At 56.6% G+C, this 20963-nt stretch overlaps 6 protein-coding genes across 6 annotated transcripts; 2 read left to right on the top strand and 4 right to left on the bottom strand.

Annotated features, from left to right (window-relative positions):
• Nucleotides 1–16: 16 nt before the first annotated feature.
• MYCTH_2305125 (uncharacterized protein) lies at nucleotides 17–969 on the bottom strand (the record flags this gene model as incomplete). Its single annotated transcript, XM_003663277.1, has 1 exon — nucleotides 17–969. A coding segment is annotated over exon 1 (197 nt), but the record flags the coding sequence as incomplete, so codon positions are not given.
• A 1-nt stretch (nucleotide 970) lies between these two features.
• MYCTH_2305128 (uncharacterized protein) lies at nucleotides 971–1941 on the bottom strand. Its single transcript, XM_003663278.1, has 3 exons — nucleotides 1789–1941; nucleotides 1551–1690; nucleotides 971–1438 (listed from the first exon to the last, which is right to left on the bottom strand). The coding sequence occupies exons 2-3, from the start codon at nucleotides 1629–1631 to the stop codon at nucleotides 1244–1246; spliced, it is 276 nt and encodes a 91-aa protein (XP_003663326.1). The 5' UTR covers nucleotides 1632–1690; nucleotides 1789–1941; the 3' UTR covers nucleotides 971–1243.
• A 352-nt stretch (nucleotides 1942–2293) lies between these two features.
• Nucleotides 2294–6729, top strand: MYCTH_2060417 (uncharacterized protein; the record flags this gene model as incomplete). The annotated part of the gene is made up of 4 exons (XM_003663279.1): nucleotides 2294–4359; nucleotides 4973–5122; nucleotides 5173–5875; nucleotides 5911–6729. Coding segments are annotated over 4 exons (3738 nt in total), but the record flags the coding sequence as incomplete, so codon positions are not given.
• Nucleotides 6730–6751: 22 nt separating this feature from the next.
• On the bottom strand, nucleotides 6752–8595 carry MYCTH_2305132 (uncharacterized protein). Its single transcript, XM_003663280.1, has 2 exons — nucleotides 8298–8595; nucleotides 6752–8242 (listed from the first exon to the last, which is right to left on the bottom strand). The coding sequence occupies exons 1-2, from the start codon at nucleotides 8417–8419 to the stop codon at nucleotides 6961–6963; spliced, it is 1404 nt and encodes a 467-aa protein (XP_003663328.1). The 5' UTR covers nucleotides 8420–8595; the 3' UTR covers nucleotides 6752–6960.
• An 82-nt stretch (nucleotides 8596–8677) lies between these two features.
• MYCTH_2305133 (uncharacterized protein) lies at nucleotides 8678–9933 on the top strand. The gene is made up of 2 exons (XM_003663281.1): nucleotides 8678–9217; nucleotides 9379–9933. The coding sequence occupies exons 1-2, from the start codon at nucleotides 8970–8972 to the stop codon at nucleotides 9686–9688; spliced, it is 558 nt and encodes a 185-aa protein (XP_003663329.1). The 5' UTR covers nucleotides 8678–8969; the 3' UTR covers nucleotides 9689–9933.
• A 1437-nt stretch (nucleotides 9934–11370) lies between these two features.
• On the bottom strand, nucleotides 11371–15698 carry MYCTH_2305137 (uncharacterized protein). The gene is made up of 4 exons (XM_003663282.1): nucleotides 12563–15698; nucleotides 12250–12466; nucleotides 11909–12179; nucleotides 11371–11831 (listed from the first exon to the last, which is right to left on the bottom strand). The coding sequence occupies exons 1-4, from the start codon at nucleotides 15593–15595 to the stop codon at nucleotides 11804–11806; spliced, it is 3549 nt and encodes a 1182-aa protein (XP_003663330.1). The 5' UTR covers nucleotides 15596–15698; the 3' UTR covers nucleotides 11371–11803.
• Between the last annotated feature and the right edge of the window lie 5265 nt (nucleotides 15699–20963).

Raw genomic sequence — 20963 nt, forward strand, 5'->3', positions numbered from 1 at the left:
GCAGAACGCCAATGACTAGCCCGTCGAACCACGACCGTGTGTCCAAATAGCAACAACGACAATAACTGATCAACGACCAGCAACCCCCTCGGCATCACTCCAGACATCTACGCAACAGCAAACACAAACAGCCAACGACAACATCATGGGACGCAGAAGTCCCCGCTCCCGCTCCGTCAACCCAGCCCCTGCCCAAGCCAGGGCGGAGGTAAGGACGCTCGCGACCCCGGGCGACCCTTCTCCGCTGCAGATCGTCCTAGTCACCTCGGCCGCCGTCCTCACGGTCGTCCTCTTCCTGCTGGCGGTGTTTGTGTCGGCCAGGCGGCGCCGGCTGGCGGGAGGGAAGAGGGCCTGTCGCAGTGGTTGTGGTGGTGATGAGCACCGTGGCGGATGGGGGCTGGGGTCGGGGGAAGAGGAGAAAGGAGGCGGGCGGGAGGAGGATGTGGGAGATTGGCATCCCCGCTGCCGTACTGAGGCAGAGAACGGACGGTCTTTGTTCGGTTACGGGGAGAAATCCATCGTTGGTCGTGGTGGTCTTGACGCTGCTGCTGCTGCTGGTGGTGGTGGAGAAGGAGATCGTCGTGGCGAAAGGGGGGGTGATGGCGGGATGAACCTCCTCCTCAGGAAGGCGAGTGGCATGAGCGAGCGGGCCGACACAGTGCTGCGCGGGGGGCTCGGGAGGAGGGTATCTGCCGTTGTGTCGCGGAGCGTGCGGCTGGCTCTTCGTCTTTCCCTGCCGCCGCGGGACGTAGAGATTGGGCTTACGAGTAGTGGCTGGCTTGGGAGAAGTGGTGGGCGGGTTGATGGGCTGGAAGACGCTGAGAAAGAGTTGACGCCTCAACTTATGATAAAAAGGGATTGGTTTCCTCCAAGGGAGTGTCGACTGCGAAAGCGAGGATTGTTGCAGGCGTCGGGGGAGGGTGAGTGTCCTGTGTGATGGCCCCTCTGCGAGATAGTAGAGCCGACGGATGGTGTTGAGGCGCGCCTGGATTGTACAGTTACCAACAGCCTTGATTTTGAATCGATTCTGCCCCCGGTTACGACATAGTAGCCCATGCCGTGGCCCCCAAGCTAAACAAAGGAAAAACGTCGCATTCTATGCCTTGAATAAAGTTGACGGATGGAACAAGGTTTGTACAGCCAAGTTGCTCCCATCTCCCGCGCTCTATGCTTGCCCTGGCGGGAAGGGACGAACATGTCGTAGCCTTCCGCCGCCAGATGCCCATTGACCTGCCGTCTAAACTCATGCTTGCCTCTTGATATCCCGCGCCGCCGCCTTCAGGCTGTAGTTGCACTCCTCGTATGCTCGTCCCGCACCGAAACCGACACCGACAAACGCCGGCCAGGCCCTGCGCTTAAAGAGAAGGACGGAAAAGACGACGCCGAAGCCGAGGCCGAGGGAGGACTTGATGATGAGGTTGGACAGGCAGCGGTCCCACTATCAAACGGGGTGCGTTAGTTCAACTGTACGCCAGGTCTCGAACGATAAAGCCGTCCAAAGTAGTGAGTTGGTGCGCGCTGCTGCTGCTGCTGCTGCTGCTGCTGCTGACCTTCTCGTTCAGGAGAGCCTCGCTGACGGGGCGCGATGCAGGGCGAGAGGGCGCCGGAGGGGTGGCGGTGGTCTCGGCCATGGCGGGCGCGACGGTCAAGTGGCGTGACCTAAGTTAATAAGAAGCTTAGGGAGCTGGAACTGATCCCCCCGGTCCAGACTGTCGCATCAGCGCACTTTTGTCATTTCGCCGGGGGGGGGGAGGATTGAGGAGGGGAAGGATCTCGGAGAGCTCTTACCTCTTGAAGCGAACAACCCAATTGAGGGCGGGTTGCAATGCAGCAGCAGACGGTGGCCGGAAGCGGGTGAGAGCTCGTCGCTCGGAGTTCGTTCGATGAAAGCTTATTTTGTGTCGGCAAACCTCGTGCCAAGACGCTCCAATGCGCGTTAATGGCTCGGTTGTTGCCAGCGAGCTTCCCGAAGGCGGTGAGCGAGGGGCTGCAGGGGTTGTTGAAGCAAATCGCTGCGACGGGAGCGGCAGAATCCTGGATTTTTGGAGCCAAGCTTGAATCGCGCAGGCGTGGGGCAAGCAAAGTTGTATGCACCTGCCGGAGGCGAGCGAGGTTCAAGAGGGCAGGAACCGAGAGCGATAGCGACAGAGCATGAAATTGGTGAATTAGAGAGGCGATTGGCAGTTGCTATGGGGGAATTGAGCATGGTGAGATCCTTCCTCTACTTTTCCCTCTTGTTTCCCCTCCCCAACCCCCCCGGGCCCCGGTACTAACCTAAGCACAGGCAGGCGAAGCCACCCTCGTGCGAGCCGTACGCGCACTCGACCATGGCGACGCCGAAACGATTCCGGATCGGCTAGAAAGGGTGTGGGATATCCTCGAAGACTATCGGGGCGGCAATTTCCACGCCGCTGAGGAAATGCTGCTGCGATGGCTCCTCAAGAACATGACAGGATCCTCCTCGACTGCCGAACGATTGCGACGATATCCCCGGGTTTGGCACATCTTGGCCGCCGTTTTCACCCTGATTCCGCTCTTCTCCCTGGCAAAATCATTAGCCGACCGTCGCTTCGTCGGTCTCCTGCAACAGACGCTCAAGGATATTGCTGCTCCGGAGCAGGAGCAGACGGACGTTAATGGACACGGCCCCGACTCGGACGTCGACATGGCCGATGCTCCCTCTCCCGGCAGTCCTGCAAACCCCCGCAAACGGAAGAGACCAGACACAGTAGGCTTCCATGCCGCGAGCCAGAGACGACTGTCCGGCTGTCTGCATACCGCCGAGGCGGTCTTCGACGCCGTCCGGATCCTGCTCTCTCGGTGCGAACTCCAGTCTCTAGACGGGCCGGCCACGCACCGGATGGGTGCCGAACATGTCAAGTCTCTGTTCTCGACGTCTGCGGCCGACGCCATGAGCATTTTGGTCCCATGGTTGACCATGTGCGGCCTCGCTGTGGACGGGCCAGACCCGGTCCAGCTGCGGGAGCAATCCTCGTGGCTCTCGACCTTCGCCGCCCTGTGGGAGCTCCGCCTTCAGAGCGCTGCTGATGCCTCCGAGGTTGCAACACATCTTTCCGGAACGGCTGCCCGAATTCTCGGAAAATTGGCGAGGCACGCAGGTCAGACGCCGCTGGGAGTTGATGCGATCATCCGGGAGCGGTGGACCCGAGACCTCCGCCGCTTCTTGACGCGGAACCTGATTCTGCCGGCTAGGGCAATCTTCTTGAACAAGAGAAGCCAAGAGATTGTGAAGGTTGCTGTGGACATGTCGAGCCCATCGGCGCAATTCAGCTTTCCCGTGTTGTTTGACCTGGTTAGCAACTCTCCGCTAGAACACGGCGCTAAGACGTCAAAAAAGGATCACGAAACATGGGTACAAACTGTGTTCGATGCGATTCTGCATGCTGCGAGGAATGTCAACCCTGAAAACCGGACAGCAGCTGTCAGGTCAGTCATGGAACTTGCGGCGGAGCGAGGCACAGCGTTATCGATCTCAAGCCTCCGTGCTGTGTGCAATGACTATGCCCTCCGCAAGGACGAGCACGACTGGAGTCTGCTGCTTGCCGCCATCAAGCTCAACCCGGACGTTTTCCTGATTGCCGACGAAGGCAAGCGGCTCCTCGAGCGCGTTCTAGAAAGAACGAAGGAACCATATTCTGTAGCGGCCGGAGACTGGGAGAAGGCAGCGCGGTTCATCGTTCTGCTTGCAGACGGGTATGCCCAAGCACGCGACCTGTCCACCTTTGTCAGAGTTTGGCTCGACCATCTTGCCCCTACCAAGCCCGGGGGTGTCATTCAGCCACTTTGGGCGCAAGACGAGCTTGCGGAGACCGTCGCAAGACTGGTCCAGCCATCTCTGACCTCAGCTCAGTTGGTCGACATCATAGAATGGCTCGCGTCTCGGACATTGCAAAACGAAACTTGGGCAAAGATCCATATTCTCGAAGCCCTTTCAAACGGTATCTCACAGGAAGACTTTATCGATGCTGTAAACATCAAGATCTTTGAGGCTGCTTTCGCGGAGAAGTCTTCCAAGTCGGAGAACCCATCCATCTCTGCATTGCGGTGGACGGTGGCTTCGAAGGCCGTTGCCAGGGGAACTTCACAGGAAGCTGATCACGTTTGGTCTCAGATCAAGTCCGATCTTAAGAATACCCTCCAAAAAGGTCATGTGGACATGGTCAACACCTTCACTGCTTTCAAATGTTGCGTCGCTGTCTGGTTGGCAAACCATCCTAGTGGGCCACACGAGGACGACACAGCTAGTATGATCTGCTGCTTTGTTGAGCGGATACAGAAAACTAGCGAGCCCACAAAGCTGAGCTCCGACGGCTCCAAAGCCCCAATTACCAAAGGGGCGTATTTCCGTTGGATTCTTTCCGATGCGCCCCGCGTTTTGAGGTATGTCTACGGGATCTCCGTTTCCTGACAAGGATGCTAATACCATGTAGCCTACTTGTAGAAAGGAGTGGAGGCATTCCGAGCGGAATACTGTCTCTCTTCACATCCCTGGAAGTCGGAGGCGTGGATCTTGTGGATTCGGCTTTGGAAGCCTCTCGCCTGTTGCTCGAACGTGAGAGCAGTGTGAACCGACATAAAATCATGGGTATGTCCACGGGCGTAGATCCATGGTTGACCATGCTAACAAAAATCAGACTCGCTGTTAAATACCATAATCTCCATGATTGATACGTCTAAGACAGGCAGATTGGGGCCTTCGACCAAGGTTGCTGTCCAGTTCCTCCTCGGCGTCCCGATCGAGATTCTGAGTAGGACACAAAGGGAGGCGGCCATGAAGGCGCTTGTCTCTCATCTGCCAAGAGAGTCGGACAAGGCAGAAGCCATCGGGACAGAGTACTGGAAGCCAGTGCTTAGTCTCATGGTTAAGCTGATGGGGCGTCCGACCTTCTACGAGGTACGCTCCAGCTCCGCTATGCCCTCGGTTAAGACTAACACTGCTGCAGGGCATGAGCTTCTCTCATCTAGAGTCAATAGGACGCTGTTTGTCGAAAGTCCACAAGCGCTCGAACCGGCGGTCTAGGGATAAGCTTCCTGTTGATGACGGATTAGGAGATCGGGGTAACTTCAGGCTTCTGCAACAACTGACTGTGCTGGCTATTCGGTAGGTGAATTTTGACCCGGTGTTCGATTGGGTGAAGTTAACAGCGGCAGGCAAATGACAAGCGGGAACCCTGGAGAGCGGGAAAAGGCGTATCTCAGAGAAGCCATCTCGCTTCTTCAGAGCCAATGTGATGATTCAGATGCCGCAGCACGCATCGTTCTTCTCCAAGCCTTCATCTCGACTGTGCAAAGCTCGCCGGCTATCAGGAAACTTGAAGAGGATGGTCTAAATTTCAACGATCTCAACAGTCGACTTGTACAGCTTGCGTCGTCAACGATCGCATCGGGAAAGCGAAGTGGAAAGGGGCTATTAGTTCTCCTCCTCGCCCTCGGAGCACTCAGCGACTTGGACCGTGAGGCCGTCAGATCGGCGTTCTCTGACTCGGTCCCTTCGCTGCTAGAGGCTAGTAACTCGCTCCTTGAGGCCGGATCGCGGGCCGGCTGGGAACTGCGCACGTTCGTGGCAAACCATTTCCCTGAGGTACTCGAATCACCACTGGAACTCAAAATGCCCGTTGAGCAGTCGTCGCCCCAAGGCGAAGGCGAGGAATCCGAAAACGTCGAGTCTGCCGCAACTCTTGACAAGACAGCGCTATTGCAGTATCTTGATGCTGTGGTTCGATCTGCCGACGAAGATGCAAAACTTGGGTACCTCAAAGAGCTGCTCCTTAGGCTCGGTGAAGGCCAAGACATGATCGGTCGCCAGTTGGTCGTTTACCGGCTGATCCAACATCTCAAAGGTAAGGCCGCCGCCGTTCGCTCCTGTCGTACTCTTTTGTTCTGACCCAGCCAGGTTCGCGGCCATCCGACTCCCCTGACCGGTTCGACCTCGCCCAAGCCCACAGTATGCTTTGCGATCGCCTCCTGCAGACGTCAACCCCACCCAGCTTCTACCTGACGGCGAGAGCCATCCGTCTCATCCTCGACCAGAACCCTGCGTGCATGACCCAGTGGAACATTGAGCTCACCCTCAGCACCGTATCCGCCATATCCGCTCGGCCCTCGACCCAGGCCCTCCTGTCCGAATCGCCAGGCATCATCTACCCGGCCCTCTGCCGCCTCGTCGAGATGGTGATCCGGCGCCATCGCAAACGCCTCGACGGACACTTCCACATCCTCCTCATTGCCCTGCAGTCCCTCCTCCGCCTGCTCCTGTCCCAGCCGGACGCGGACGCCGACTCTCGGCAGCAGCAACAACAACAGCCACACGGGAGCGGCGGGAAACAGTGGAAAGAAAAGCAGGCCAAGCTCTTCGCCCGCCTGCTTACCCTTATATGCGAACCGACCGCGGCCTCGGTCACGCGCTCGCAGCAGGCCAATACGGCGGCGGCGGGCGCCGGCCCGCTCGAGTCGGAGCGCGACAAGGCGAAGCGGTATGCGGGCCAGTTCATGTACCTGGTACTGATGCAGTACGTCAAGCTGCAGCTCGAGTATGTGGTGCCGCTCGGGGTGCGGGAGGCGCTGGAGCCGGGCGTGTACGCCATAATGGGCATCACCACGCCCGACGTGTTGCGCATCATGAACGACGGGTTGGATCCGGGTGGGAGGGTGGTGTTCAAGGAGATGTACAAGATGTACCAGCGATTTGGGAAGTGGAGTGGTGTCTGATGGGTTTCGCTGCTTGGTTGCCCCTGTAAATATATCTCGCGTCTTCCTCTACGTACTGTTGTATATGAACAGCACCTGTCCCGGCAGGCGAAGGACAAGAGCAAGGTGTTACCACCCTCGGATGGATTTTGTTTTTCCCCTTTACGCTCCGCCGTCCAAGTTTTTTTTTTTTTTTTTTTTTTTTTTTTTTTTTTGGTGTTTTGCCCAGCAGCATATCGCTGCTTGGCCTGCTTACCTCTCCCTCCGCTCGGTAATTCTCTGCCACCGCTGCGCAAACTCCCGGATCCCGCCCTCCCCGGCCAAGCTCGCATCCACCACGTCTTTGGGCAGCTTGTGTGCCGAATACTGGGAGGAACTGAAGTTGTATGCCGCAGGGTCGTCGTGCTCCACCAACCTCACTTCCGGTTCATCATCATCATCTTCTTCTTCTTCTTCCTCCTCCTCTTCGTCATCGTCATCATCGTCCGTCGTCGAGCACTCCCTTTCCTCGGCCACCCCTTCTCCCTGCAGATCCGACGCGAACCCAAAGAGCGGCCTGGCCACCTTCTTCTCCAACAGCTCGCTCCAGTCGAAGAGTATGGTGTCAGTCCGCGGCGCCCACGGGTTGATGTCGATGAGCCTCGCGCGCCCGAGGACCTTCTTCTCCCGCCCGCCGGCCGCCTCGGCCTCCTCCTCTCGCTCGCGATAGTCCGCCTCGGGGATGTAGACGTCGAAGACGAAGTTGCCGTCGGGAAAGGTGAAGCGCAGCTTCTGAAAGAGCTCCTTGGTGCGCTGGACGATCTGCGGGCGCAGCGAGGCCAGGAAGTCGTAGTAGTTGAGATCGCGCTGCGTGATGGCGATCAGGGTGCGGTCCTTGACGAAGCAGCGGAATTCGAGCGACGGAAGGGGGTTGAAGAAGGCGCGGAGGACTAGGACGTGTTTGAAGTCCGGGCTGGGGCTGCTGCTGCTGCTGTTGTTATTGTTGTTATTGTTGTTCTTGTCGTCGTTGTCGTTGGTGTTGTTGTTGTGGTTACTGGTCGGGGCGGGAACGGTGTCGTCGAAGGCGTGGTCAAGGTCGTGGGAGATGAAGGAGGAAGACTTGAGAAGGATGTAAATGTCATTGGCGGAGGTGCATTTCATCGTGTTGGGGTGGCGTGAGATCCAGGTAGCGTCCTTTGGGGAGGACCAGTTAAGCTTCGGGGCCACGGCACCGCCGAGGGAAGCGATGGCGGAAGTTATCTCGGCGTGGAGGGCGGGAAAGCGGACATCCGGCGGCTGGCGAACTGGTGCGGGATCTCCGTCGTCCGAGTCGGAATCGCTGACATCGTTGTCGTCACGTGGCGGCGGTGGATGGTCAGAGGTGCTGAATGAAGGTTCCCAGTCATCGTCGTCGTTGTCGTCGTCGTCATGCGCCGTGCCATTGTCACTATTGGTGTTGCCCTCATTGGCAAGCAGGATGCCGTCCTCGTGCAACCAGGAAATGAACTCGGGAGTTAAGGGGATGATGCGCGAGCGGATACAGGAGGTCCGGTATCTGAGGGCCCGTCAGTTACCTTGGCGTATCCTGTCAAACTGAAAACAATGCTCACTTTGGGAACCAATAGTCGTAGGAGCAATGTAGGATATGCTGCCTCGAGACTGGGGGAAATGACAGTTCCCCTTGTGCAGTGGCCTCCTGGGATGATGAGGCCGCCGGTTCGGGTCCGGGCATAGCGCTGAGAGTCTGCACGATTGACGACGAGAAAGAAGAATACGAGTAGACGGTGGCTAAGTCGCGGCTACAAACTCTGAAAGACCAGCAAAAGAAACATCAATTTCAAGCCGTGCAATGTTGTAAGTGGTATTTTGGAGGGGTACGAGGGGCAATGAGGATGAGGAATTTTGGTGGGGTTGAATCGAGTCACCTAGACAGGGGTCCCCGCATTTGGAGAGATCACTGCACCTTCTTTAGTGCGGCTCACTTTCCCCCCTAGTGTACTGCCCGGTGAGCTACTTCGTACCGCCGTTTTATGCCGGCCATTTGTCGGGCTCAACAACTTGGCTCCCTCACCGCCTTCCGCAGTAACGCCTCGCCTCCTCCGCGACGACGAGACGAACCGACAAGAGAATTCTTCCCAATTCCCATCCAAGCCCGGAAGAACCCCGAACCTTGGGACTCGGCCCTGTCTGTCAGGGCACCACCGACCTGGCCGCAATTTCGAGCGGGCGGACCAGACAGAGGATAATAACAGAAATAACACCGCGACTAACACCGCGACACCATGTCCGACAATGTCGGCCTCCCGACGCCGCGCGGCTCCGGAACGTCGGGGTACGTGCAGCGCAACCTGGCGCACATGAAGCCGCGCGACAGGGTGGCGCCCTACCCGCCCCGCCACAGCAACGACGCCGACGGCAGCGGCCAGCGACACAAGCCGCGCCAGCCGGACAAGGGCCTGCTCGAGCACGACCGCAAGCGGGAGGTCGAGGTGAAGGTCTTTGAGCTGAGGGATAAGTTGGAGGAGGAAGGGTACGTAATTATTATTATTATTATTCTGCCTTAGTTACCCATCACTCTTTTCTTTCTCAATATTCTTTCCTACCTTACGTAGCTACTACCGACGCAGCATTTTTATGTCCCAATAGAGAAAGAAACACGAAAGAGCTGACATGATGTTGTGGGAATAACAGGGTCGACGAAGAAGAGATCGAGTCCCGGTGCGACGAGCTGCGCAAGAAGCTGCTGGCCGAGATGGAGAAGGGCCAGGAGAGGGGAGGCGGCGGGGTGGGCCTGGGCCCGCGGAGGAACTTCAAGATGCACCAGGTGCACGAGCTGGCGGACGCCAAGATCAAGGAGAGCGAGCGGCTGAGGCAGGCGCTCAAGATCAGCAAGGACTACGAGAAGGGGAGCCATTGGAAGAAGCAGGAAGAGAGGCTGAAGAATCGGCTGGAGCAGGAGACGGACGGAGGCAGGAGCGAAAGGGAAAACGACAGGTCTTGAGGCGGCGAGGTCGAGACCCCAGGATTTCTGTTTTTTTCCTTTTTTTTTCTTTTTTTCTTTTTTCCGCATTCAGTGTACTGTACGGAGTACATAAGGGGTGCAGGCGTTTTGGGTGCTTGCTGGCGTCGCGGTTCCTTTTTTTTTTTTTTTTGGGTTGTCATTGCATTTGTTCAGCATGGCGAGAAAAGGGCAGAAGACGACTCAAGTATCCTTAGGTCGGTAAAAACATGGCAAGGGGGGGGGGGGGGGGGGAAGGGGAAGGTGGTCATCCACAGCCTCATATATTCCTCTCATGGGTTTCCCTTCTTATCCTCTTGAAGGGTTGGACGAGGTTGAAACATTCGGTACAGTACATGCCATTACGAACATAGATCCGTACCTGACCTGCGGCTGGAATATTCGTTTGTGAAATTACACGCTACCTTTACACAGTACCCCCGACTCTGTATGAACAGCGCCGTGCCTCAAAAACGGAATCGGAATGCGCCTGCTGCAGCTCGTGGCCAACCAACTCCAACGAACTGCGCGCCTGCATCTGCAACGCGGTTCGGCGGGCAGGGGCCCAACGGGACATGCGACGCCCGGTGCCCGGAAGGGAAGTGCTCTGCAGGCGGCGGACAGGAACAAGCAAGCAGTGAACTTCCCGTTTGGAAGTGAACATATGTATGTACATATAATTACAGAGATGGTATGTTGAAACTGCCGAGGTATTGAACTGTGGTTATTTCTGAATCAAGGTCATGATGCAGATAACTAGGTAGGTACCTTTTAACTATTCTGGCTGCCAAGTAATTAAATGTTCAAGTTGCAGATAATGTGCGCAGAAACAAGGAAGAAGAAGCCCATGTTTAGTAGATACATACATAACATCTATCGTTACCTTGCACAAGCCAACACTACCGAGGTGGGCGAACCGAAGCCCGACTGGGCCCGCCTTACTATGTAGGCGGGATGCGGCCGAGCTGCAACCTCGAGGCGGGTACGCTAATAAACGGGCAAGGATGGGATGGAACTTATCGGGGCAGACCGGTGCGGATCGCAGATCAGACTCGGGACCTTTGCCAGACGATTTGCAACAAGCGCTCAAGTGGGTTAATAGAGCCAGCCTGAATCGGGGCGATCCCCAGATTACCCCAGATCGTCCGCCACAAGGGGGTACGGGGAACGATCGACTCTGGTTCTCCCCTCCCCACCTTGCCTCACCCCAGTCTCAAATGGTTTCGTGTACGGAGTACGGAGTATGTAGTTAATTTGAGCCAAACCTGGTTAAGGAGCCGAATGGCGAGAGAAAGCAGGCCAGGAAGCGCTTGCCGCACAAGAATCCGTACCCTGTACGGACGTACATACAGGAACAACAGTCAGAGTGCAGTGACATCGTGCTAAGCCAGATATTGAACCCTGCAGTCATTCCGCTCATTTTGTGACTCGCTTCCCTTTTTTTCTTTTTTTCAGCAACGAGGAACAAGCCCGACCGGATAGATCCAAGAAAAGAAACGCCACCCCTAAAAACGCCAACAACCAGTCAGAGATTCCACACAGTCCTTGGGTCGTTTCGTAGCTTTCGGTATATCTCTCGTTCCTAGATTCGGCACGCCAGTCCCCAGAGACAGCTTAACCAAGGCTGGCACTGTCCACTCCCGTCCCTGTCGCGCGTGCCTTTTCGGTCTGTTTCCGAGGCCACGCGTCTTGGCTTGTTCGTGCGTGTGTGCTGTGTCGACCTGTCCTTTCCCCCATAGGAGAGCAGGGCCCTTTGCCCCTGGCAGAAGCACGTCCTTCGGCTTATGCTGAACCGCTTGTCGGCTTGCCAAGTTTTGGCAGACGTCCGGGTCTTGCACAGGAACGCCGATGACTTGGATAACTGAACCGCTCAAGATGAGCGAGTGATTCCGGTCCTTTTTTAATCCAACAACACGCAGCTTCACCCCGGCGAAATTTCGCTGGCGAAGCAGCCGTTCCTTCTCGACTAGCGACGAGGTTGAGAGCAAGCGCTTCGTCCACATCCAAGCTAAGAGTATTGAGCACATGGTTCTGCCGAGGCGCTCGTGGAAGATGTGGAAGTGTTTCCGGTTCGAGTTGTAGACGGTGGTAGGACGACTCGGGTCCCTTAGACTTCGTTTATAAAAAGCCAGATTCGGCCAAGACCCTACAAGAGTAAAGATTACGTTAGCATTGACCACAGTCTGGCAACAGGTACCGGAAGCCACCGGGCGGTTTGCCTACCTGACAATCTTCTCGTCTTCTCGTTCCCTTGGCTCGATCTGCAAGCTCTTGTCGTACATCTCGTGCACGTCGCCGGCAGCTTGCATGTTACTCAGAATGTAATCCTGCAGCTCCGGTACGGGCTGCAGAGAGTAGCCTACGTTCTGGTATTGCTGGATGTCGCGGATAACCTCGGCTGTTTTTGCCCGCTTGGCAAAGTTGATGAGGTTCGTCTTCTTGATGACGGACGGAATGCCGTCTTCGATGAACGTGAGATCCGTCAGGTAGACGCCTAAAGCGTGGCACGTCAGTCAACGTCGAGATCTGGATATCCGAGATTTGACCCGAGAGCCTTGGCCTACCGAAGAAGGGGATACACGGAGGGTTTGCGGCATGAAGTGTTTCCCTGTACTCGCCGAAGTTCTTGGTGCTACCCATCAGCTTCCGCATGGTCTCGAGAGTGCTGTTGACGCGCGCCGGGACCTGGTCCCATGTGCGCTTTAGTCGAGCAATGGGTGCGGTGCCCAATGCCGAGATGATGGATGTCAACGTGGAGAAGTTGTTCAACGACCGGCATTTCTGTGTCCCGCAGTTAGCCATCTATTCTCGAGGCAACGCCTTATCCTGCATGATGGGGAAGGGAAGATAAAGAAAAAAAAAAGGGGGGGTGGTTACATCAGCGACTGAGACGAAGTGCTTGATGACGACGACACGCTTTCTGATGTCGGTCTGTGACAGAATCATCTCGGCCACCCAATTGGTCATCTGATTGGAGTGTAGAATGAGCGCCTTGACGTTGGGCGCCGGCTCCGGTTCCCCTTCGGCGACCTTCTTTTGCCACGTCTTGTTCAGACACTCGGTCGACTTGATCTTGGAGTACAACCGTGACTCGATGATGGTGAGCTGGCGGGCAAACTCGAGAACGTCAATGTCGAGGAACTTGAGCTTCTTCATGTTCTTAGGCATGATGGGCGGTGGGGTGTTCTGGTTGACCGTCTGAACCATCCGTCGCCCGCCCAAGTCTTTGCCGTTCAATCGTTGGTCGAGGATCGCCATCAGAGGGCCCGACCCGGGTGTCTCGGCCGTCTTGATCGTGTCTCTGGCAAAGTTATACATGTCGCGGATGAGCTGCTTCGTCTCCTCGTTATAGTCCTCCATCCAGAAGGTGTCGAGCCAGCTCTTCATAATATTGACGACGCGGAAACGGATCGGGCGCAGCTTCCTGTCTCTCCAGATCTCGTAATCGGCCGGCGACAGGCCTTCAGGCGGCTGGGTAGTAAACCTCTTGACCAGCATCTCGAACAACTCCCGCGCAGTTGTAAAAGACCGGTAGGTCAGGAGGAAGGTGCTGTTGAAGTTGGCGTCCAACTTGTCGTGGCGGGTCAGCTGCTCCACCAGAGCAATCAGAGATCCGCCCTTCACAGCTGGCGGCGTGACTTTCAGATCCCAGGACAGGTCGCTCTCGTAATCCAACTTCAGGAAATCTGGGGTATCCTCGACCACAGGCGGCGGCACCGGTTCTGGGTCTTCTCCGAAGAACCGTTTCATCTTTGAGGGATCGCCCTTTCTGAGGTTGCTGGGAGGGAGCGTCTCGCCGTCGTATGAATGCGACCCAATCGGCAGTCCTGGCCTCGAGAAGCCCCGGGAATCCGAGCGCTGATGTGGCCGTTCGTAGGGCATGGTCTCCATCCTTCTCAATGGTTCACGCTGCATCACCTCCTCGCGCAGGTGCATCTCTTGCTGTTGGATGACCATGGCAACCTGTTCGAAAAGTAGCTGGAGCGAGAAGCCGACGTGGGAAGAGTTCGTCTCCAGAGCCCGCGCACACTGCCTGACGTACTCAAGCCTCTCCTCTAGGGCCTGGCCCCGGACCTCGGACCACTCATCAGCCAGCGGCCCGGCGACGGCTTGGCAGCCCAAGAGCAGGTCCGAGATGTTGTCGTAGAGGCTCTGCTTGTTGGTGCTGAAATCGGTGAGCTGCGGCGTCTGGAAGCTATTGCCGAGCAAGGACAGATCGATCGATTCGATCATGGCGATCCAGGGCCTGAACACGTCCAAGACCTTGCCTGCGGCAGCACACACGTTGTTACCAATCACCTCATGCTTGTAGGGGGTCACCAGCTTGTCGGTAACCAGGAGGTTCTTCTCCAGCTCGCGGATGCTCGACACCAGCATCCGCTTGAGCTCGTCCAGGCGCTCAAGAAGCTCGCCGTCCAGGATGGCGGTGGGCTCCACGACGCCTTCCTCATCATCGAGGAAATTGGAGGTGATTGGGTCGCGTGGACTCAAGCCGTTGTTTTGCCAACTCCCACCGGTGCTTGAGCCGATGACAAACCCGGGGAACAGCCGTGGGATCTCCTCGCCGCGCTGCTGCCGCGCTACTTCGACAAAGCTGAACACGCCCAAAAGGACGCCATCGGCTTCTTGCAAGCATTTCTGAACAGATTCGGCATTTGGCCAGTCGGCAGCCGCGATATGGGAAGAGATGACGAGCTTGGAGAACTTGGACATCATGTCTCGGAAATGGGGATAGAGGGCCTTGTTGGTGGAGATGATGGACGGCTGTCCGGAATGGTTGTCCGTCGTGCCCGAGCCGGCGGCGAGAAGGAGACGCAAGTGGTCCGAGATATCTTCCGCTCGTGCCACATACTCTGCCCTGTTGCCGCTCTCAACGGCCTGGCGATATCGGTCTACCGACTTTTTCATGTTCGTGACGAGCCGACTCCAGGTCAGGGGCGGGGTAGAACCGTCGTCGAAGAAGGAGCGCGGGATCGTCGCAGCCGTGGGCAGATTGAACGCAGAGCTGGTGAAGGAAGTAGACGCTCCTACCATGGGAGTCTGGAGATGGTTGCCGTTGGCATATGTCTCGCTGCGTCCTCTAGTCCCTGCGGGATGGCCATTCATCGAGTCCATCGAGGTAGCCGGCGAAAGACCGTCTCTTCCGCTGGGTCGGCGAGCCCTGGACGCCGGGCCGCGTGCTGCTGCGTTCATCAGAGCTTCGCCCTCCAACTCGGATGCCGAATTCACATCGGATTCCTCTTCTTCCTCCTGGGTCAGGCCCCTCGCGATCAGCTCGGGTGGCGGTCTCGTCCTGTCCGGCACGCTAACGTTCATGCGATCTCGAGGGCCCGTCTCGTTGAGCGACGAGGGAGATTCGAGGGGCAGCTCCATGCTACTCTCGCCCGTCATGGTGTTGTAGTAGAAGAGCCTGCCGTCCGGCGTGGCCTGCGGGATCCAGAAGTCGGCTCTGGAACGGTCGCCGTCGGCCCCCTCGAGCGGGAGCCCTTCGGATTCGTCATGGTCGGAACCGTCGTCATCGTCGATGCCCTCTTCGTAGGCCTCCTGCTCGTCATTCTCGTCATCCAGTCGCTCGGTTTCACCGCCGTCTACCCCCTCGGGTAGCTCGTCCGGACTTGTGATGATTTGGCAGTAGTTGCTCGGGAACCAGCCTCTGACGCCGTTGATCACGCCGTCCCACCAACCGCTCTCCAACCTGGTGATGACCTGGATTATATCGCCTTCGTGGAAGCTCAAGCTTGTCCTGTCGTCGGCCTCGTAGTCGTAGAGCGCGCGCACGTACATTGTGCCGGGCGGCGCCGAGCCGACAATGCCGTTCATGGCGGAGGACGTCTCTGCGGAGTAGTACGAGGAAGCGGTCGACGCGTGTTGACTCTGTACTGCCGACACAGGCGTCTGCGTCATTAGCATGTTGAGGTGATCGCCAGGGCGCGCAGCAGCGACATGGACGAGTGCGCGAGTCGGAGGCCGATCGTTTCCTCAAGCCTGCGACCCCTCGCCCAGGGATGGATGCTGTTGGGCTCGCGCGTTGCCAGTCGCCGAAGTGCGAAGCTGGGCTTTGCTCGAAGCGTCGACGAAGGCGTCCTAATTTCGCAACAGTCCGTGGAAGCGACCACTCACGAGATAGCGAAACCGAGGGTTGAGAGAGATGCAGCGGGTGTTGCTCCTGGGTGGGCACTAGCGAACCTTGTAAAGCCACGAAAAGAGCTGTAACTTAGTGGGCGATATGACTGGTCGGCTGGGGCTGGTGGTCTGGGCGTCAGGAGGTCGCAAGAGGGGAGGGAGGGGGGAGAGGGTTCAATTCGCCCAATTTCTGACCTCGAAAGGCGGGCCGCTGGGAAGGATCCACTAACTCTTCAGTGCGCCTCTCTCCCCGCAGAGTGTCTCCCTGCGCGAATCAAAACGCTATGGTTGCTGAATGATCGCCTGATCACACGCTCCGTCAATGTTAATGAAGACTAGTGTACGGGCATCCGGATAAACAGTCCCAAGCAAGGTCTTGCCTGCGTATGATTGCCAGGAGAGCAGTGCGAGCCCCAAGGGCTCCGGTGATGCGCAGACGGTCCGTTCGTCGGCCCCAGCTCCAGACTCCCCACCTAGTGGAATCCTGCTTGGGCGGGGTGGGACGGGGCAAGGGTGCACCGGGCTACAAACGCTGTATCGAGTAGTACTGTACGCACTACGATATTCGACACTGCGGCAGCGCACATTGTGTGTCCCAATATAGGTAGGTATACTTGTTAGTTACAGGCAGTGTGGAAAGGTTTCCGTTGGGGGGGACTTTAGGGGCTTGACAACCCGTTCATGCCCGCAACGCGATCATGGTACAGTAATAGAACAGGGCTTTGTGTAGCGAGTACGGAACTTGAAGTGGTATCCTCTAGTTACTCCGTAGAACCTTAGTGTACCTTCCTTCGTCGCTTGATTCCAGAAGAACCGAACGGCCTCATTCGGTTACCATCACCCCCACAAACGATCATGAAGCCGCAACCTACAAGCCACTCTCACCTGTGTGCTGCAACCACACTGTTGCACATAACGTTATGCCTTGTGCGGTCCTGCCCGTTGCGATCAATCCCCGCCCCTCCTCCCTCCGGTGCTAACGTCTTCCAGGGCCCCATCCGCGCAGCATACGATGGGACTGCACCGAAAGGTCGAGGCCGGGCCCCTCCGCCGGCTGTCTGTAACGTACTGCGTAAGCCGTTATACTGTATTTCCGTACAGAGTACGCAGCACTGAATACAGCAATACCTGAGGCTCCGTAGATCGTATCAAGACCAAGTAATCCGTATACAAGTTGGCGGGAAGCCTACAATGGAACTCGTTCGGAACTTCATTAGCAAGTCACCAGCGAAAGATGGCAAATGTCCGTGACACACATGCGCGATACACTACAGCCTCGCAGTACAAGTTGAATCATTCCATACGGTGTCCTATCTCCATATTCAAGCACAGCTGGTTATGGCGAGAACCATGGATCCCCGGCCTTGGAGTAGGTTTCTCCTCCTTTCCATGCCACTCCCTTCGACACAGCAATCGATCTTCCCGTGCCTGGTCTCGAGTCATGTATTGTTGAAACCAAGACCAAAAAAAAAAAGGTTTGAGTGAAGACCAGAATAATGATGTCACTGCAGGAGTGTAGTAGAGAGCCATTTGTCACTCAATCTCCACCAAAAAGTCCGCCCAGCCAAAAACATTTTTGATACGTCTCCCCCCCTCCAGTAAGTCAGATGAGTGCAAATAAGGCGTACACCCTCTCTACATTGGCTCGAGTCAGACGGATGTACAGTACTATGCGTGTGTCGGTACATACGGAATACGGAGTGCTGGTAGTGTTGATGCGCGCCAGCTCAACCCCGCCTGTTTAGTCGGATTAACCAACTCCCAACCTACTGCGTTCATCGGCGGTTTATCAGCTACAAGGCAATAGATTTTTTTTTTTTTTTTTTTCAACTTGACGTCTCATCCATCAGCCTGGACCAAATCGCGTCTCTGTTTCTTCACGATATCGGTCGTTGGCGCAGGACTTCCACTCGGACTCTGGACACCACCGATCTGAGCAAGACGTCACAGCGAATTTCCTTTCCACGTTTCTCAGCGACAGAGCGCCACGGCTCTAGCAGAGATGTATGTTGAAGTGGTCTCCGTCTACTCAGTAAGCACCCGACAGGTCCGAGTCCCGTGGCACCAGTCTCGAGTTCTGACAATGGCCAACACAGAATCGTATGGCAATCTCATTGCCCTCGTATTGTCGCTCTCCGTTGGACTGAAACAGGCGCGTCCCAAGCCGCGACCCTGAGAACCTGATAGAGCTCCCGTCGGTATCGTGCGACCTCGCCAGCACATGCTCATGAACAACGGGATGGCTCAGCTTTTCCTGATGAGCTGAGAAAGCCGTACCACGTTCGGATTGCCTTGCGATGCTTCAGCGCTGTCAGGACGGGGCCAGAGGCGGGGCACGAGCGTTAAAAAAAGCGGCCAGTTGAAAACACAACAATCACTCTGCTGGTCCTCCGTCGTCTAAAGGAGGTCAGAGGAACGAACGAGGAAGAGACCATATAATCTATACACCACGCATCGGGCACCAAGAACATCAGCACGTGCTTCCGCAGGAGCGCGCCGTAAAGGGCCGTGGCATAACTCCCGGAAGACGAACATCGCCGTTCCCACCAAGTCTCGTGACCGGAGTTCCCGCCACCGGAGGGAAGAGGGATGGCGTTCCCTCGTCAACAACACGATACTTACCGCCCGCCGCCAGCTGAGCGCCACGTGTACTCTAACCACCCCTGATGGATGTACTGCGTGTGTACACCCCTGACTGAGGCTAGGTCAGTTTGGGGCTCGATGTCGACAGCGGTGTCTGCTTGGTAACAAACTCCCGAGGCTAGAACGGAAGCGAGCAAGGGCGAGCCACCGCCGTTTGGGAGCCAGAGTTACCTACCTGCATCAACCCGCCACTTGGCTTTTCTTCAAGGGAGGCAACCGGCGGGCGTTCCGAACAAGAGATCGTCCGATTTGCTCCCTTGACGCTACGGTACAATCATGCGGTACGAAGTCCGGAGTTATGGACAGAGGATCTGAAGGTGCGGTGAAGCCCTGGTACATTCCGGAATCCACTAGCATGGCTCTTCACGACCAACCGACGCTTGCTTCTTGACCCCTGACCGCGTGCTCGATAAGTCAGATAGTTATTGTCTGTGACGGCGCGCATGAAGAATCTGTCACTTCTGTTGCAATCGCCCGCCCAGAGACATCGACGATGAGACGCCCTCAGATCTGACACGAGACGCGAAGGCCAAATCCTGAGCATGAAGGATGATGGACAGGGTTAACGTTAGCGAGCAACCTTGATGGGACCAATTTCCGATCCCTCGGCTTTGGGCCATGTGTCGAAAGGCTCGGATGTCACCCGGTTGGAGACGAGGTTCCACCCTTCCAGCTCCATGCGAAACATGCGCTCGGTAGTGACACAGGAGGAGCGAATGAACACGTCCGTCGAGTCATCATGAGGTGGCGGACGACGAGCTATTGCAGTAGAGACTGGACATTGGGGAACGGAGACCAAAGAGGTAGACGGGGAGGGAAAATAAGAAAACTAGAAGGTATCGGATCGGTACGGTGATCCACGGTGGTCTGGACAATGAACCTCGATGGCCGCGCTCCGCCGGGAGCGCCGAGAACCAGGGGTTTGCTATGCCGTCCTTCTTCTTAAAACGCTTCTCCCGACCGGTTGGCCATTTCTGGCACCATAGTCGTCGAGTTTTGCGTGTACAACTGCGGTTGTGCCCCGACCGAGTCTGACTCCGGTTGGGTGGGATCACCGAGCTGGCTCCCTGTGCTTACTTGAGCAAGTGGACAGTTTTCCGTCTTTGTGGCTCAGCCTCTGCAGATGCAAGGGGGATGACCACCTTCCGGCCTTCCGAATTTTTCCCCTTGTCCAGGGTTGCTTATTGGCACCCGAAAATTCATCGTGTCCCGCCAACAGAAAGCAATTTGTGACCTGCAAAGAAGAAAAAAAAGAAAAGAGATAGGAGGGGCAATCAGCAGGTATCTCTGGAACCAGTAGCCATTGTCAGTAGCGTACTGTACATACCTTTCGGGACTATCACCAGCGCTTGTCAGTTTACTTTGTACGGTGCCATCATCTGTTTTCTTGATCGCGAGATGGAGATGAGAACCACCCTCCCCACATCGCACGCTGCACAATGCGACGGGGAACGCGCACCGACTGGTTGCGGGTCCACCGTTCTCTGCAATCAGTCTGCAAAGGGGAAGCAGCTCCCGTCCCCAAACGCACCGGGCTGCAACTTTGGTGCAGGTGGGGGAGGTGGGGCGGCTTCTCAAGTCCAAGTTATCGAAGGTTCCTTGGGAGGTTCCAGGTTGCATTCCCAGAAACGCCGGGAACCGCCACTGTGGCTAGCAGCCGGCTTCCCCTTCCGCCCCGGATAGCGCAATTTGCTGGCAGGCAGGCTGGCCGGCCACCGTGCACGCAATTCAAAAGGGGGAGGGGGCTGAGAAAATCTCTTCGCCTTGGCCAAACATGGGCGCCATGGCTGTCGTGGTGATAGATGTCATCAAACATTTCGGCATTTCTTTGTGTTTCGTTTAGTTATCAGCGCTGCCATGTCTGGCACGCAAGAGCTACCCCTCCAATTGTCATGGATGAAGCTTGATCCTAAGTCGCGAGTTTCGATGGATTCAAAACATCCTCGGTCTGGTCGCCAAGACTCTTAAGCCTGACCGGTCGATCTCCACTCGAGTGGATCACAGAGCCCAGCTGCCACCGACCATGCAGTTGGAACCGAGGGAATCTGGGCGCCTGAAGCGCATGGGAACGCGTTGTACATACGAGCTTGAAGTTGATGGCGGGATGAAGGGGGGAAGTGATGGGAGGGAGGAGGGGGAGGGGCAAAAGAAAGCAAGCCTCAGACCCCTCGGCTGGAGCGAACCCCGCCAATTTTTCTGGCCGATTTGCTGGTGCAGCGCCACGGGGTACAGTCGGGTAGTTTATCTCTGGATGAGGTGTATGTAGTATGTATAGTACAGTACAGTAATCCGTACACATCTCTCGCGCTTCCGTCAGCGAAGCTGTGGTCACGGGAACAACCGCGAGTTGTTGATGTGGCATTCTGGACGTCGGCGCTCAGAGGATTGGCTGTGGTTGCCCGCTGCCGCAGCCCTACCTACGGCATTGCCGTGCATAGAGGTACCTCCACTCGTGGGCCTCCTGCTAATAAACAGCACCGTCGAGAGACCGCTAATTTAGGGAGGCCTAGTG

This window comes from Thermothelomyces thermophilus, chromosome 3, assembly GCF_000226095.1.
Source record: "Thermothelomyces thermophilus ATCC 42464 chromosome 3, complete sequence".
NCBI lineage: Eukaryota > Fungi > Ascomycota > Sordariomycetes > Sordariales > Chaetomiaceae > Thermothelomyces > Thermothelomyces thermophilus.

Bases quoted from the DNA above. Each gene is read 5' to 3' on its own strand.
- MYCTH_2305128 (XM_003663278.1), bottom strand. From the start codon at position 1,631: ATGGCCGAGACCACCGCCACCCCTCCGGCGCCCTCTCGCCCTGCATCG. The intron at 1,439-1,550 runs GTCAGCAGCAGC...CCCGTTTGATAG, and splicing joins AGGCTCTCCTGAACGAGAAG to TGGGACCGCTGCCTGTCCAA.
- MYCTH_2305132 (XM_003663280.1), bottom strand. From the start codon at position 8,419: ATGCCCGGACCCGAACCGGCGGCCTCATCATCCCAGGAGGCCACTGCA. The intron at 8,243-8,297 runs GTGAGCATTGTT...ACGGGCCCTCAG, and splicing joins TACGACTATTGGTTCCCAAA to ATACCGGACCTCCTGTATCC.
- MYCTH_2305133 (XM_003663281.1), top strand. From the start codon at position 8,970: ATGTCCGACAATGTCGGCCTCCCGACGCCGCGCGGCTCCGGAACGTCG. The intron at 9,218-9,378 runs GTACGTAATTAT...TGGGAATAACAG, and splicing joins GATAAGTTGGAGGAGGAAGG to GGTCGACGAAGAAGAGATCG.
- MYCTH_2305137 (XM_003663282.1), bottom strand. From the start codon at position 15,595: ATGCTAATGACGCAGACGCCTGTGTCGGCAGTACAGAGTCAACACGCG. The intron at 12,467-12,562 runs GTAACCACCCCC...TGCGGGACACAG, and splicing joins ACTTCGTCTCAGTCGCTGAT to AAATGCCGGTCGTTGAACAA. The intron at 11,832-11,908 runs GTAGGCAAACCG...TTACTCTTGTAG, and splicing joins GAAGACGAGAAGATTGTCAG to GGTCTTGGCCGAATCTGGCT.